The sequence below is a fragment of the Nicotiana tabacum genome, chromosome 1 (assembly GCF_000715075.1).
Source record: "Nicotiana tabacum cultivar K326 chromosome 1, ASM71507v2, whole genome shotgun sequence".
NCBI lineage: Eukaryota > Viridiplantae > Streptophyta > Magnoliopsida > Solanales > Solanaceae > Nicotiana > Nicotiana tabacum.
Genome location: NC_134080.1, coordinates 93,774,783 through 93,787,869, shown reverse-complemented (window position 1 = coordinate 93,787,869; position 13,087 = coordinate 93,774,783). Strand labels below are relative to the sequence as shown.

At 37.2% G+C, this 13,087-nt stretch overlaps 1 protein-coding gene across 6 annotated transcripts; it reads right to left on the bottom strand.

Moving 5' to 3' along the window:
- Positions 1–6,919: 6,919 nt before the first annotated feature.
- LOC107830477 (inositol-tetrakisphosphate 1-kinase 1) lies at positions 6,920–12,876 on the bottom strand. 6 transcript variants are annotated; one of them, XM_016658049.2, is made up of 3 exons: positions 11,110–12,876; positions 8,815–8,938; positions 6,920–7,417 (listed from the first exon to the last, which is right to left on the bottom strand). In XM_016658049.2, exon 1 carries the CDS (start codon positions 12,444–12,446, stop codon positions 11,355–11,357), a length of 1,092 nt encoding a protein of 363 aa, XP_016513535.1. In that variant the 5' UTR covers positions 12,447–12,876; the 3' UTR covers positions 6,920–7,417; positions 8,815–8,938; positions 11,110–11,354. The 6 variants fall into 6 exon arrangements, with proteins under 6 accessions (XP_016513535.1, XP_016513531.1, XP_016513550.1 ...); XM_016658045.2 differs by having other exon boundaries at positions 8,815–8,923; XM_016658064.2 differs by having other exon boundaries at positions 6,920–7,410; positions 8,815–8,923.
- Between the last annotated feature and the right edge of the window lie 211 nt (positions 12,877–13,087).

The following is a 13,087-nucleotide window of genomic DNA, read 5'->3' as shown; positions in this document are numbered from 1 at the left end:
GTAGGTCATACTTTACCATAACTCTTACCTCGATTTATTGTTACTGAGGTCTACTACCAAACTCCAGGTTACTTCCGTTGTTTCTCCCATATGTATAAATCTATGTCCTTTAATGATTCCTCATTACCATTCATCTTAATAATGACGGCCTAATCTCATCTCATACTTTGTGACTTATGTCCATCCATTGTTGATTCACCTCAATATTGATCTACAATCTACTATTTATAACTTGAAACCTCTTACGTAATCACTAGGGCATACGTTGCATCGTGGAACATTTGAAGTGATATTTCCTGACCCACCTGGGGGCGATACAAAACTATACCTCCATAATTGTATTTCATAGCATCCCATGGAGATTTACCTTACGTGGGTATTCTAATCCTATACAATTCATGAAATCATTACTCAATCGCAGGCCTGAACGTCATCCTTCATCTAACACAATTACACCTTCATTCTACTACTAGGGTAGCATTCCATCTCTTATAAATGTTACTTGTCTTAGACACCTTTGAGCTCATTCAGGCTATACTGAGCTTTCTATAATTAGAGAAACCATCAGCTCTCTTGTTTTCATGGGCTTAATCCTGAGGACTTATTCATTCTCGTCGCCTTCTCACTCGTCTTTTCTTATCCTTACTAATGTCTTCCTAAAACCTTGTCACTTTACCATACTTTAGCTTGCGACCTATACATATCTATTTATACTTCTCGCAACCTTCCTCCAACTTGCTTGCACCACAAATTTCCTTGTGTTATTTTAGAACATAAAGCGAGACATCATATCGTCTCTAATTCTTCTTTACTCTTTTAACTAGACCTCTCGATACCTAGAAATCATCGATTGGAAGATATGCCACTGACGATGCCGCTATCATTCCTGGATACGGAATTCCCGCTCTTCTAGCCTTCTATCCGTAGTACGGACTATTCACAACTTTTTGTATTTGAGTATCTCGTACATTGTTCACCTTTATCTTACTTTCCTTAAAATCTCACATCACATCTTCTATATCTTTCATGACCTCTCTTTCACATAGGTATAATTCACATCCACAACTTGAACTTCTAGTATAATACTTGCACCTCTTTACATGATTCGGTGAGAGCTTCATATTGACTTCTTACGAGGCTGGTACACCTCTAACTGGCTTTATCATAGAGTCATTATAAAATATGGCTACTGTATTGTCTCTCTTGTACCTATGATATTAAGAGTGATCCTGCAATGTTCTCAATCACTATATCCATAATTTTCTGGGTTCAATAATCAAACTCCAGATTTACTTAGTTGATGTAACTCTTTAGTTTCTTCTTTCCTCTGATCAACCTTTATGTAGGCTTAAGCTATCTTTCGATCTGTGGCTCATGGTATTAGTTATTACTTTTAGCCTTTCATGGACGCTATGGAATATCCATGATACAATCCTTTAATAATTCAATCCTTTGTCTATGACTTGGACTCAATTCTTTCTTTTAACTTATACCGAAATCTTCTACGGCTATATGATTGTCAACATATATTCTGTATGGATAATACTTCGAACTCTTAAGTGCGTTCATAACGTAACTAACTCTGGATCATTGATCGAATAATTCCTTTCGTTCCTTCTCAACTTTCTTTAAACGTAGGCTATTATTTTTCCTGGTCGTTCAACCCCTTGTTGCATGCATACTTAGCTTATCTTAGTGCCCCCACATATTGGAATTCCATACAACTCATATGATCTTGAATATCACTTCTAATTTTTTTCCCTGTTCATTAGTCACGGTAGGTGACATCTTCTTATGGAATACATACAATGTTGTTGTGAGACTGTTGTTACACGGCCATTTCCTCTTTAGGTCACTGTGCTTAGGTTGAAGCCTTTTTCCTTATTTCCTCAGCTAGTCTTTCGTTGTAGTACTTACGGAGGACCCTCTGACTCTTGTAAAGTTACGAGCTTATTACATGGTATACACGACGAAATGTTTTCTTTTTTTATGTCCTTCCTCGCCTATAATAATTCATAGTTACTTATCTCCACGCCCTTATGCTTGTAGGGTTGCTTTTGAACTAATATTTTGACTGTCTTCCCAGTGGCATTCTCTTTTATTTCTGTAATAAAACTTATATGATACATTTAACTACCCCGACTCCTATCTGAATATATCTCAAGTATTACAATGTCATAACTGTGAGGCTAAATTCACTATATTGGGTTTTACTATATTTATCTTGCACGACCTGCTGATTTTTTCTGTATCCTCTTGACTAGCCATAACTAGGCTCTTCCTGAATCAACTACTAACTACTCGTTGGCCCATTCTCACATCAATACTCCACGTAATCTTTCTTGGATTATTTCCATTGTCTTAACTTACATCTTGTGTTGGCTCTTTATTTATCAATAGCATCCCGGGTTGGAACCCTTACTTCCTCTCCTTAGTGTCGTGCTTGCTTAATGTTCTAGAATCATAGCATATTGGTAGGATTTGGATAAGTGAAATCTCATTCCTTTCTCATTCTTATCGCATTCTTCCTTTGTTATTCCGTAGTTACTAGAGCCATTTAATTTTGACTTAATGCCACATCATTGCATAGTCCCCCCTTTAGGGGAGTACTAAGAGTTGGAGCCACGATGATCTACCTATAGATGTTTTACCTTTTTATCTTTGGCATGTTTTCACATCATCAATAACCCTTACTCGCCTTGCGGTAATCCTTTTATACCAAGGATAACAAAATTCCTTAAGCGTAAGGGTGACACTTTGCGTAACTGGAACATACAATCCCTTAAGCTTAACTTTGCTCACATTGTTTGCTTTAGGGAAGCGTCTTCTTGAATGACCTAAGGGGATTCTTCTGTCATCCATTCTATTATTGTCGGAACACAGTCTCTGAAATTCTCATGATGCCGACTATTATCAAATCACTCAACCCCTAATTCATGTTTAGTTTATCATGTTCACCAGTCCATACTGATTTCTATTACTCTGGGGTCTAACTTTTCCTTCTGGTAATCGTGTTAGAATCACGAACTTATTTCTCGAAATGAGGATATGACTTTATGGCATATACTCTTTTGTTGTCTCAAGGCCTATCACCTCTCATCTCTTCCTTCACCTAATTATAGACTATGTAATACTGTCATCTTTTTGATCTACCGTTGTCATCCATGTATCACATCTTACTTATAATGCTTCTTTATCTCTCTTCTTATTTCCCTGCTAATATTTCTGCCTACACCTTTCTTTTGAAAACTTCAACAAGACATTTTTTTTGCTTTTAGCTCCCCTTGCTTCATTCATTGGCTCTTCGGGTTGCTCAACATTCTCGCTCTACTAGGGACAGGAGCCACACTAATTTATCCCTTTCAGGCTTTCAGTGCCCATCTTCTGAATTTTTTTGATCATGCTAGTATTCACATCTAATTATAATATTCTAGAGTGCACCATCTGGGTGTCTCACAAGAGATCTATTAGCACCTTTGTAATATCCTTTGGAAATGTCAACTAACACAAATAATTTATTCACCATTTTGGGTTATTCTAACCCAGCCGGATCATAATATCTCATCCTTTTCTTAAACTACACTTGTTAGCCCCCATAGGGCATAACTGAGATGGGTGCGGCCAATTATACATACCTCTGTTACAATTGAAGGTAACTCAAAATGCTTATATTTCTCTGTTTGAATTGCAAATACTGTTAATCTTCATTAACTAGGTACCTCGTATCCTTCTTACCTTGCTACTTTTACTTGTTGAAACTTGTATTTATCTTCTGAATCTCTTATTCCTTTTTATTGTAAGAGTGGATAGATATTCTTGTCTTAGGGATCCTTATCAATAAGCTTACACGTCTTAGTATACACATGATCTGTTGAATACCTCATATTTATCCATCATAAGCATGATACAAAAATCGAGTTCCTCTGACTCAACTCTTCCACAACTATATCTCTTACCAACCATTTTTCTAGATGTAGGCATTGACGTATTATGAATAAGATAGAGTTTAGGAAATTGAGTTCTTACAACTGAGCTCTACCACACGATCTAGAGTAAGAAGAAAGAGTGACAGTCCTAATACCCTGTAGCCTCCTGCTTATAAGTGTGGTGCACAACACATCCATAAACAAGACTCTACTAGACACGACTTGTAGACTCTCTTGGACAGAACTGCTCTGATACCACTTCTAGCACGAAGGGCCACGATGGGCACCCGGTGCCTCACCTATCCTTGCATGCCAACTTGCGACTAAGGGACTCTGAACGTATAATGTCATACTTTGGCCTTGGCCCACATTGCAAGACAATTTGCAAAGCAAAATATAAAATTGAACGGAACCCAACGCCGATTAAACCTTAATATAAAGTTGGTCAACAAGGTCGTCATAACTATTACAGCTGACAAACCAACAAAGTATACATACAAGGCCTACAAGCCCAACATACTGCACTAACTGACAGGATATGTCCACAAGCCTCTCCTAATGGACATACTGTGATCGGAACAGGGCCCCAACCTACTCATAACATATATACATATATACACAAGATGTAGACAAAACTCTAGACCCGGCAACTCCGAAGGACATGGAGCTTACCGATCAAGCTGAACTCGGGCAACACCTATTGAAGAGGTCAACCCGTCTGTCTGTCTGAATGAGCACGCATAAAATGCAGCATCCCCAGAAAAGGAACGTCAGTACGAAATAATATACCGAGTATGTAAGGCAATAAAATAATTAAAAGCTAAAACTGAATGACAAGTGAAAGTAACTGGGAGTCAAAGATGATCTGGAGATATACTTACCTGCTGATACTGACTCAACTCTCTCAATATAATAAATAAAATAAATGCCCGGCCCTACAAGGCTCGGAACGTGTAATTGCTCTGTCGTAGTAGGCTCGCTCATAGGCTCTCGGCCATACTACGCTCTGTATCTCGGCCATTTTGGGCTCACTCGTAGGCGTTCGACCACAGTAGGCTCGGTATATCACTTACCATCTTATCAGAGGTTGCCCAATAGGGGCCTGCCCACCGATTATAGCTCGATGGTGGTGAAAATACTATAATACTGTATATATATAGACCCTCTGCTCTCTTGACTGGAAGAAGACAATACTCAATTGAATATAAAGTCCCGATAAGGGAGAATACTGTAACTTATGAGACTAGGATAGTGTATATAAATTCGGGAGTGTGAACTTCTTTTTATGCCTCGTTATCAAACACATGTAATTACGAGATCAAGCAAAAATGAAGGAAGGGCTTAGCCTTAACATACCTGAACCGATTCTATTGACAATCGTCTTTAACACCCGTTGATTACGACAACATGTACCGACTGATCGAAGTAGGGGAAAATTAGTATGATATTCTTGAGAAAGATTGCATTGTACTCCCTTAGAATTGCAAAATCTCACGTTGCTTTGAATTGTTGAATATCTTCGTTGTTAATGTTATATATGGAGATGCATATTAGAATGACTCACGTTACTTTATTCATGACTCTTAAATTTGAGATGTCTTATATATGGATGTGGGCCCCACTTAATAAGCCTTACTTTAGCCACCAAATATCTCTTACAATGCCACCTAACAATGCAAGTAAGAGTCACCAAATATGTCTTTGAGTTTCTGCCACGTTTTTGGCTTATTAAGCTTATCCAATAACTTATTAAGCTTATCCACAAATTCCTTAATTAACTTGTTAATCTCCCACTAACCAATAACTAACCAATTATCCACATAATTAAGAATTATCTCAAATTACTTAAAATACTACTTACTTTTAACACATTTTATACATCTTTACTATCATGGTCATGTGGTAACTTGTATGACACTAGTCCACAAATACGGGGTATTATAACTTGGATCGTATTTTATCCCAAATTGCCAAACTTCGACGAAACTCATTTTCTTCGATTTGCTTACCGTTTCTCCTTCACGAATTTACTCATCACTTGTTTGAAATAGCATAATGCTTATAATCTCAAAATAATCTTATTCCCGAACTTACGTTGATTAACTTACGACGAAACTTTAATGTACGAACATGCGGGATGTAACATCTCATTTCCAAGCTTTCACCAATTTATTTATGGTGCACTTTCACGTACGAAAATATGGGGTATAACATACAATCTCTCTGATTCTTCTTTTCGACATTAAATAAATTTAAGGGCCTTTTAGCTTGATCTTGAATCTATATTTGTTGCCGCGAACAATGATCTTGAATTTAACTAGCACGAACTTTGATTTGAGCTCGTACTCCTTGAATCTCGATTTGTTCTTCGTTCTTGAGCTTGAACTTGAAGTTGAACTTGATTCCTTGAAGCTTGTAACTTGTGGAGGAATTTGCAGCGTCTGATCCACGAGCTCTTTCTTGCTTCTTGTTATTTTTGATATCTTTTCTGGGTTATGAAGACTCTTATTTATAGTTGTGGTAGGAAGGAGTTATGATAAGAACAAACTCTTTTCGACCAACCTAATTGAAGTGTGACAAAGCCGCATTTGATTGTCCAGAACATGTCACTTACACATGAGGCGCGATTTTATTGGCCTTTTAATTTGACTTGGCATGCCTCGTAATTTTGACATGTGGCACGATCCTATTGGCTCTTTCGTTTGACTTGGCGTGCATCACTTATAACCCAATTAAATGGGCTAGCTAGTTAATATTTATTGGACTTAAATAATTAATCCAATTATATTAGCCCGTAATTTATTTGGACAAGTACATGCAAATATAATCCAAATTATTTATTTAATTTGAATCGAATAAATTGTACGTCTACACGTACATTATAAATCCGATCTTAGATCAATAACTAATGTTTTACTTCCTAGCTTCTTCAAATTTCAAGAAGGGTGAGTGTGTATGTTTGTGTGTGTGTGTGTGAGAGAGAGAGAGCAAGAAAAAATGACCTAGTGATTGTGTATCAAGATAAATGTATCTCCAAATATGCCATTTCATTTTCCTCGAGTTCCCCCAGCAGATTGTTATAACACTTTACACTTACAAGTCCACTATGGTTCTGAACGCTAACATAATTATCCCAATCCAAGGCATGTTAAGCAGCAAGAAGAGCACTCCCAAGAAGATCATCCAGATAATGTACTAAAATACAAAGCCTAAATCATGAACTCAGCATCAGGAAACAATATAAAATTACTGAGTCGTCTAAATTTGCAATCTGTAGGTTTCCTAGGGTTAATGAAGCGCTAAGGGATTCAAGAAACCATCGGCTGAAGAAGTTGGCATGACGGAGTTGGATGCCTCCGTTCTAAACTTCTTTTATACCAAAGATGCAGGCAGGCACAGGGCTCAGGACCACTGCTAGCTGATATATCCAACAACTGGTGCCCAAACAGAGTTTTCAGATAATTGTTGCACACCCTTACGCGTACTGCTTTCTACAAGTGGAAATGCATAAGGCCATGAAGATAACAATTTAGGCAAGGGAATACTCATAACACAAACACAAGTTAATCCTGTAATGCAGCAAAAACTAAGTCAACTAGGGCATAGCGCACACACACATGTTCAATTTGGTTCACTTCCACAGCAGGAAAAAGCAGTAGACAACATACAAATCCTTAACAACACTGCAAGATCCCCAAGCTTTCTGGTAGGCAAAATAAAGTGCAGGCATCAAGAAGAATGATACATGTCAAAGAATGCAGAAAAAGATAGCTAACAGGAAAGTCAGGACTCTGTAACAATTTATTCTTTAGAATTTACTAGAAAGCTAATTTAAAAAGGTTAATGAAAACCAATCTTTTCTGTTACATTTCTACTCTTTACATCTACGGCTCAAGGCAACCTCTCAACCAATAATAGAATGCCCCTACTTTGATCAGTGCCCTTTTGGCTTCATATTCTCGCCCTAACCATAACTGGAATTTCAACAATGTAATAATAATTGGAACTTCAGCAATGTAAGGCACAATGCAGAAAAGCAGGATAGCGATGGGAATCAAGAAACTGAGTTGAACCTAAAATGTCCTGCCATAACACCTTCAGAGTATTTTCACTTCTATTCCTCGTAGCTCTTTAAAACACGCTTGCTATCTTTTCTTTACTTCACGACATGTATTTTGTCACTATTCTACTAGCTAGTATACTTTAAAAGAATTAATCCTAGAAGGAGAACCTGAACTTTGGAAACATATGTTCTAGCAGTTAGACCAGGAAAAATACTGATTATCAACTAAAGGTACATGTTGCTAAAACTGAAAGGACGAATGCATTACCAAAGTTAGGTTCAACACTTGAAGTTCTTAAAAAGTTCTGCATAGTTTTATTAACTAAAGCAATATTTGACCCTTCAACCTGAATCGTTTTGTAATTATAAAATGACATTACAAAAAATGGTGGACTTTGACACCAGTACACATATAGCTCCTTAGTCAAGCACCTGCTACTTAACCTTCCAGTAGTAGTAAACATATAGCATGGAAAATTGTCCTCACTCTTTGTGGCCAAGCTGATCATTTTCCCAGGACAAAATCAGTAACCTAATCAAGTTGTTATTCTGTTTGATGGAGTATATCAACTTACCAAAATATTCAATAACAAATCCTCCCGGCCAAACTACATCAATATAGGAGCATAACCTTCTTAATTTTACATGTTACCAGTATTTCAGGAAAACTGTTTATAACGAAACAAATCAGTTTTACACAGTGCAAGATCTTGAAACAGCAGCGATGCATGCAATGCATGAGGAGATGTGAGGGTACACTGGAATGAGGGAATGAGAAGATCAAGGAACTGATATAGCAGACATTCATTCGTACTTAGTACTTACACATTATTAATCGTCAGCACTCAGGTTACAGCCAATTTGATCCATGCAACTCATGTGAACTGCTGTCATCTCTCTGTGTTGAAGTGAACCAAGTTTTACCAATTCAAACCTGGGGCAGTTGTGACTAAACATGAAAATATACTGATAAATGAAAAAGACGCATACAATCTACATCAAACTGCTAGTAGCATTTATTTTATTATCCAAAAAACTGCAGAAAAGTAAATCATGCCAAATATCTATATCACAATTACTATCCATAAGTTTATCATGCCAACACACTAATCAATGCATGTCATATTGACTAGTTAATAAACTTTGAAGCCCTAAAATATCTAATTAACAAATCATAATTCACACTGATTTTTTAGGGGGCTTATCCTCATATGTAGCGCACAATATCATGTCTCAGACTAAAACTTCAAATAAACAAGTCGGCAGGAAATTCATGCAACTTTCTGAAACAAGGCAAAGCTTTCAGTCTAAAATATTAACCAAAACAAGCCTCGTCCATGAAAGGAAAAATATCAATGCAGGTAAGATGTAATTGTAACTCAAACCACAAGATAGTGATGATCTGGAGAGTTCCCACATAATCAATACCTTTACAAAAATTGCCTATTTGTAAGTGGCAACTCTCGTCTAAAACACTATTAAAAAAAAACAAAAACAAAAGAACTCTCATCTAAAACACTAAAAACTTGATACATAATACAGCAACCACACTCAACCCCAAGCTAGTTGGGGTCAACCATAAGAATTCTAATTGTTCATGTCCCTCACATTAGACCCATCTCAAGCCAATGTTTAAAAAGTTGAGTTCTCTAGAACTAGAAGTTATCTACATTCTCTAATGGCATACAAATATCTAGAAGACTAAAAGACTCATTTCAGATATTGGACCTAAAGTAATGTACCAACATGGCTAAACCTTCATCCCAACTAATTGATATCACCTATATGGCTCCTTTTCTTCCATTATGCCATATTTTTTGCCAACTAGATATGGACTTCAAGAGATTGTAGATCTTTCAGAAAATTTCCTTCCATGTACTTTTAGGTCTACTATCCCTTTTAAACAACTTCAAATACCATGGTTTTACACCTACAACGGTGTCAAGGGAGGCCGATGTAGGTCATGACCAAACTATCTCAAAGACCATTTGATATGTCTCTCCATTTTATCTTCTATATGTGCTACTTGCTTTAAATCTAATCATTGATCTTGTATACTTAACATCCACATTACTATGAACTTCACCTAGTAGATATGTTGGATGTAAGATTCCCAATATGCACTTACTATATAACCTTGCCAGTCTTAGAACAGTACAACAAAAGAATGAACTCAACGCAAAACTAATATCCTAATATTGTAATGCATGTGCTCACTAATCAATCTTCAAGAAACCCGCCAGCTAACACAATCTATTGAATCTAATGACGAAGGGTTTCCCAAACACAAACAACTTGGCAACAAAACCTGAGAGAGAAAAAAAAGGCCAATATTAATCGTTTTATGTTCTTAAGACGGGTGCCAATAATATGGGTTAAATAGCAAAAGTGCAGGAATAACCCTAGTGCAGCAAGAAAATTCAGCATTTACTCTTGAGTGGTCAAATGGAAAAGAGAGTAATAAAAACCAAACAAAAAATAAATAGATATATTAGTGCATCTCGAGCCTTACCTATTGGTGAATCTAGCTCTAAGATTTAATGGTTTACCCACATTATGCGAATATAAAACATGCAAAAAGGGGTTTCCTTGAGGCTCATGATGAACTAATTCAGCCTCTGACAAAGATATATTGCATAAGATACAATCAGCTGATTTTCCCAGCATTAATAAAATTATTTACCATATTAGAAACAGATACAGTCAGTTGATATTCAACATATGTTAGTCTTAAGCTACCAAATTAAGATTTGAACTGTGGTTCAGAAAACGAATATTCCTGTAGAGACAATCTCATAATAGCTTCCACGCGATAGACAATCAAATAAAGAATCCATTATGCCGATGCCACAGAGATAAATTTCTTGGGTATCTGATTCCTCTTGCAAGCATAAATTACATAACTAGTAAGTGACGTCATTTCAAAATGCAAAAGTAAACCATCATGTAAAAGCAGCACTATGGGGAAAATACTTAAGAGAATACTCATTGAAAAAAAAAACAGAAAAATTCATTTATCAAAGTAGTCAAAAGCACAAATTAAGATATTTTCATCCAGGAAATACAATTGCATTAAAGGAAAGACTTAGTTTTCCTGAGAAAGAGTATCTGCGGAAGTACCTATCTCACTGCAAAGATAGAATGTACATGTTGAACAAAGATTACCATCTAATGTCTTCAGAAGGCAATATCAGATCAAAGAACCTACTTATTCACTGCTATACCAACTCCTACCTAAGTGAGTACCCTCAGCTTGCTTTAACTTTTGTAACTTGCAAGAGAAAAATCCGACACTTCAGCAAATTCTTCATAGCAACCAGTGGCCAACTACAAGCTATACCAGTTTGACTTCTGCACTTCACATTTTAAACCAGAATAGGGTTCTCGTTATCTTCCATCTTAATAGGTGACACAGGCAATGCTCCCTCATCCTCACCACACCCGTTATTCCCGATCAAAACCCTAACTTCCTTTTCGCAATTACCCTTCGTTAAACTCTTGATACCCTTATCATTCCGATTCAATACATCCCAGAAAAAGTCAGTTAACACACTCTCATAATTCGGCATCTTTGCATACCCAGGGAAATAGTTAATATCAATGACAAGATATCTATTTCCAACTCTATTATCCCTAATCACATCAAAGTTAAAAAGATGCAATTTCGTTGCCCGCCTAAGTCCCCTAGCTATATCAGTAAGAAAACTCAAAGGGGGCAATTCTGCATCATCCAAATTCATCAATTTGTAGTATTTATCATCATTCTTTTCACAAGTATTCAAATTAGAAACCTGCGAAAACGACAAGTAACTCTCTAATCTCCCTAAATTATCCTCCGTCACATCAGGTAATGACTTCCTCTTGACACATTTCACATAATCACCAACCACATACACCTTAAAAATCACTGCCCCGTGATTCACAAACTCCTGTAACACAATGGGCGGCTTCAATTTTCGTAGCCCATCTTTGTTAAACACAAGCAACATTTTATGTGACTTTGCACTTCCATCAGCCACTAATGGTTTCGCAATCACAGGAAATTTCAACCCTTCATTTTCAAGGTATAAAGCCGACACCATTTTCGCATCGTATATTACAGTCTGCTTAGGAATCCCAAACGACGCCATTTGGCCATCGATCTCGAGCTCCGTCACAACCTGAAGCATCGAAATCCGATTGTGCAACCGCTCAATCGATTCCGGCGAGTCGATTATGAGCGCGTGAGGGTTTTGGGAAGCGTAGTCCTTCAACTGACGCTTCCAATCGTCGCCGTAGAGTTTGTGGAGCACGCAATCGAACGGTCCTTGATCAATCAACGGCTTATCTGTATCGATTTTGATGAGATCGATTCCTCGTTCCTTCGCGAGGTTGACGAGGGATAGTTGAATGAAACTGGCTCGTTTCTTTGGAGCCAGCGCGTATCCCACACCGTATCTCTTCATTGGCTCCTCCATTGATAATGGATAACCCGATATCTGACCCGGTTACTATTATACGATAAATACGAGGCACTTTCTCAATGATTCAAAATAGTTCAACTGAGGTACGGGGGAACCACATTATTGTGTATTAAGTGGGAAAAAAAGCATAGGTTTTGGTGAATTCAGAGGATTTGATTCTGGAAATTTCGATAGTATATGCTTGTACATACTCAGACAAGAGTGAGAGCAGAATTGAGTGAAAGGGGAAGAAGAGAGAAGGGAAATGACTAGAAAGGGGAACATATAAAGGTCGGAGAGGGGAATTTAGGGTTTGACAAACGTACAGGCGTTGAAGTTGTGGTAGACACGTGGCATAGTTTAGGGGAGGTGATAGCTAGAAGATTATGAGCGAGTTAATCTGCAGTGACAGAGGTCAACTTTAATGGTGTAAAATAAAAAAGGACGTCAACTTTAATGACAATTTCTTATGGGAGCGGCTCCGCTCCATTAGTGCTTGCTCCAGTGTTTATGAATGTATATTTAGATTAACTACACGTGTCCATGTGAATCTTGGAAGGATGAAATTGTTTTTGTTAATTCTCTATTATTATGCTTATATATTCCCGTTGATAGTAATAATTGAAGAAAAAGAAGAAGAAAAAACTAAAATATGT

Bases quoted from the DNA above. Each gene is read 5' to 3' on its own strand.
- LOC107830477 (XM_016658049.2), bottom strand. From the start codon at position 12,446: ATGGAGGAGCCAATGAAGAGATACGGTGTGGGATACGCGCTGGCTCCA.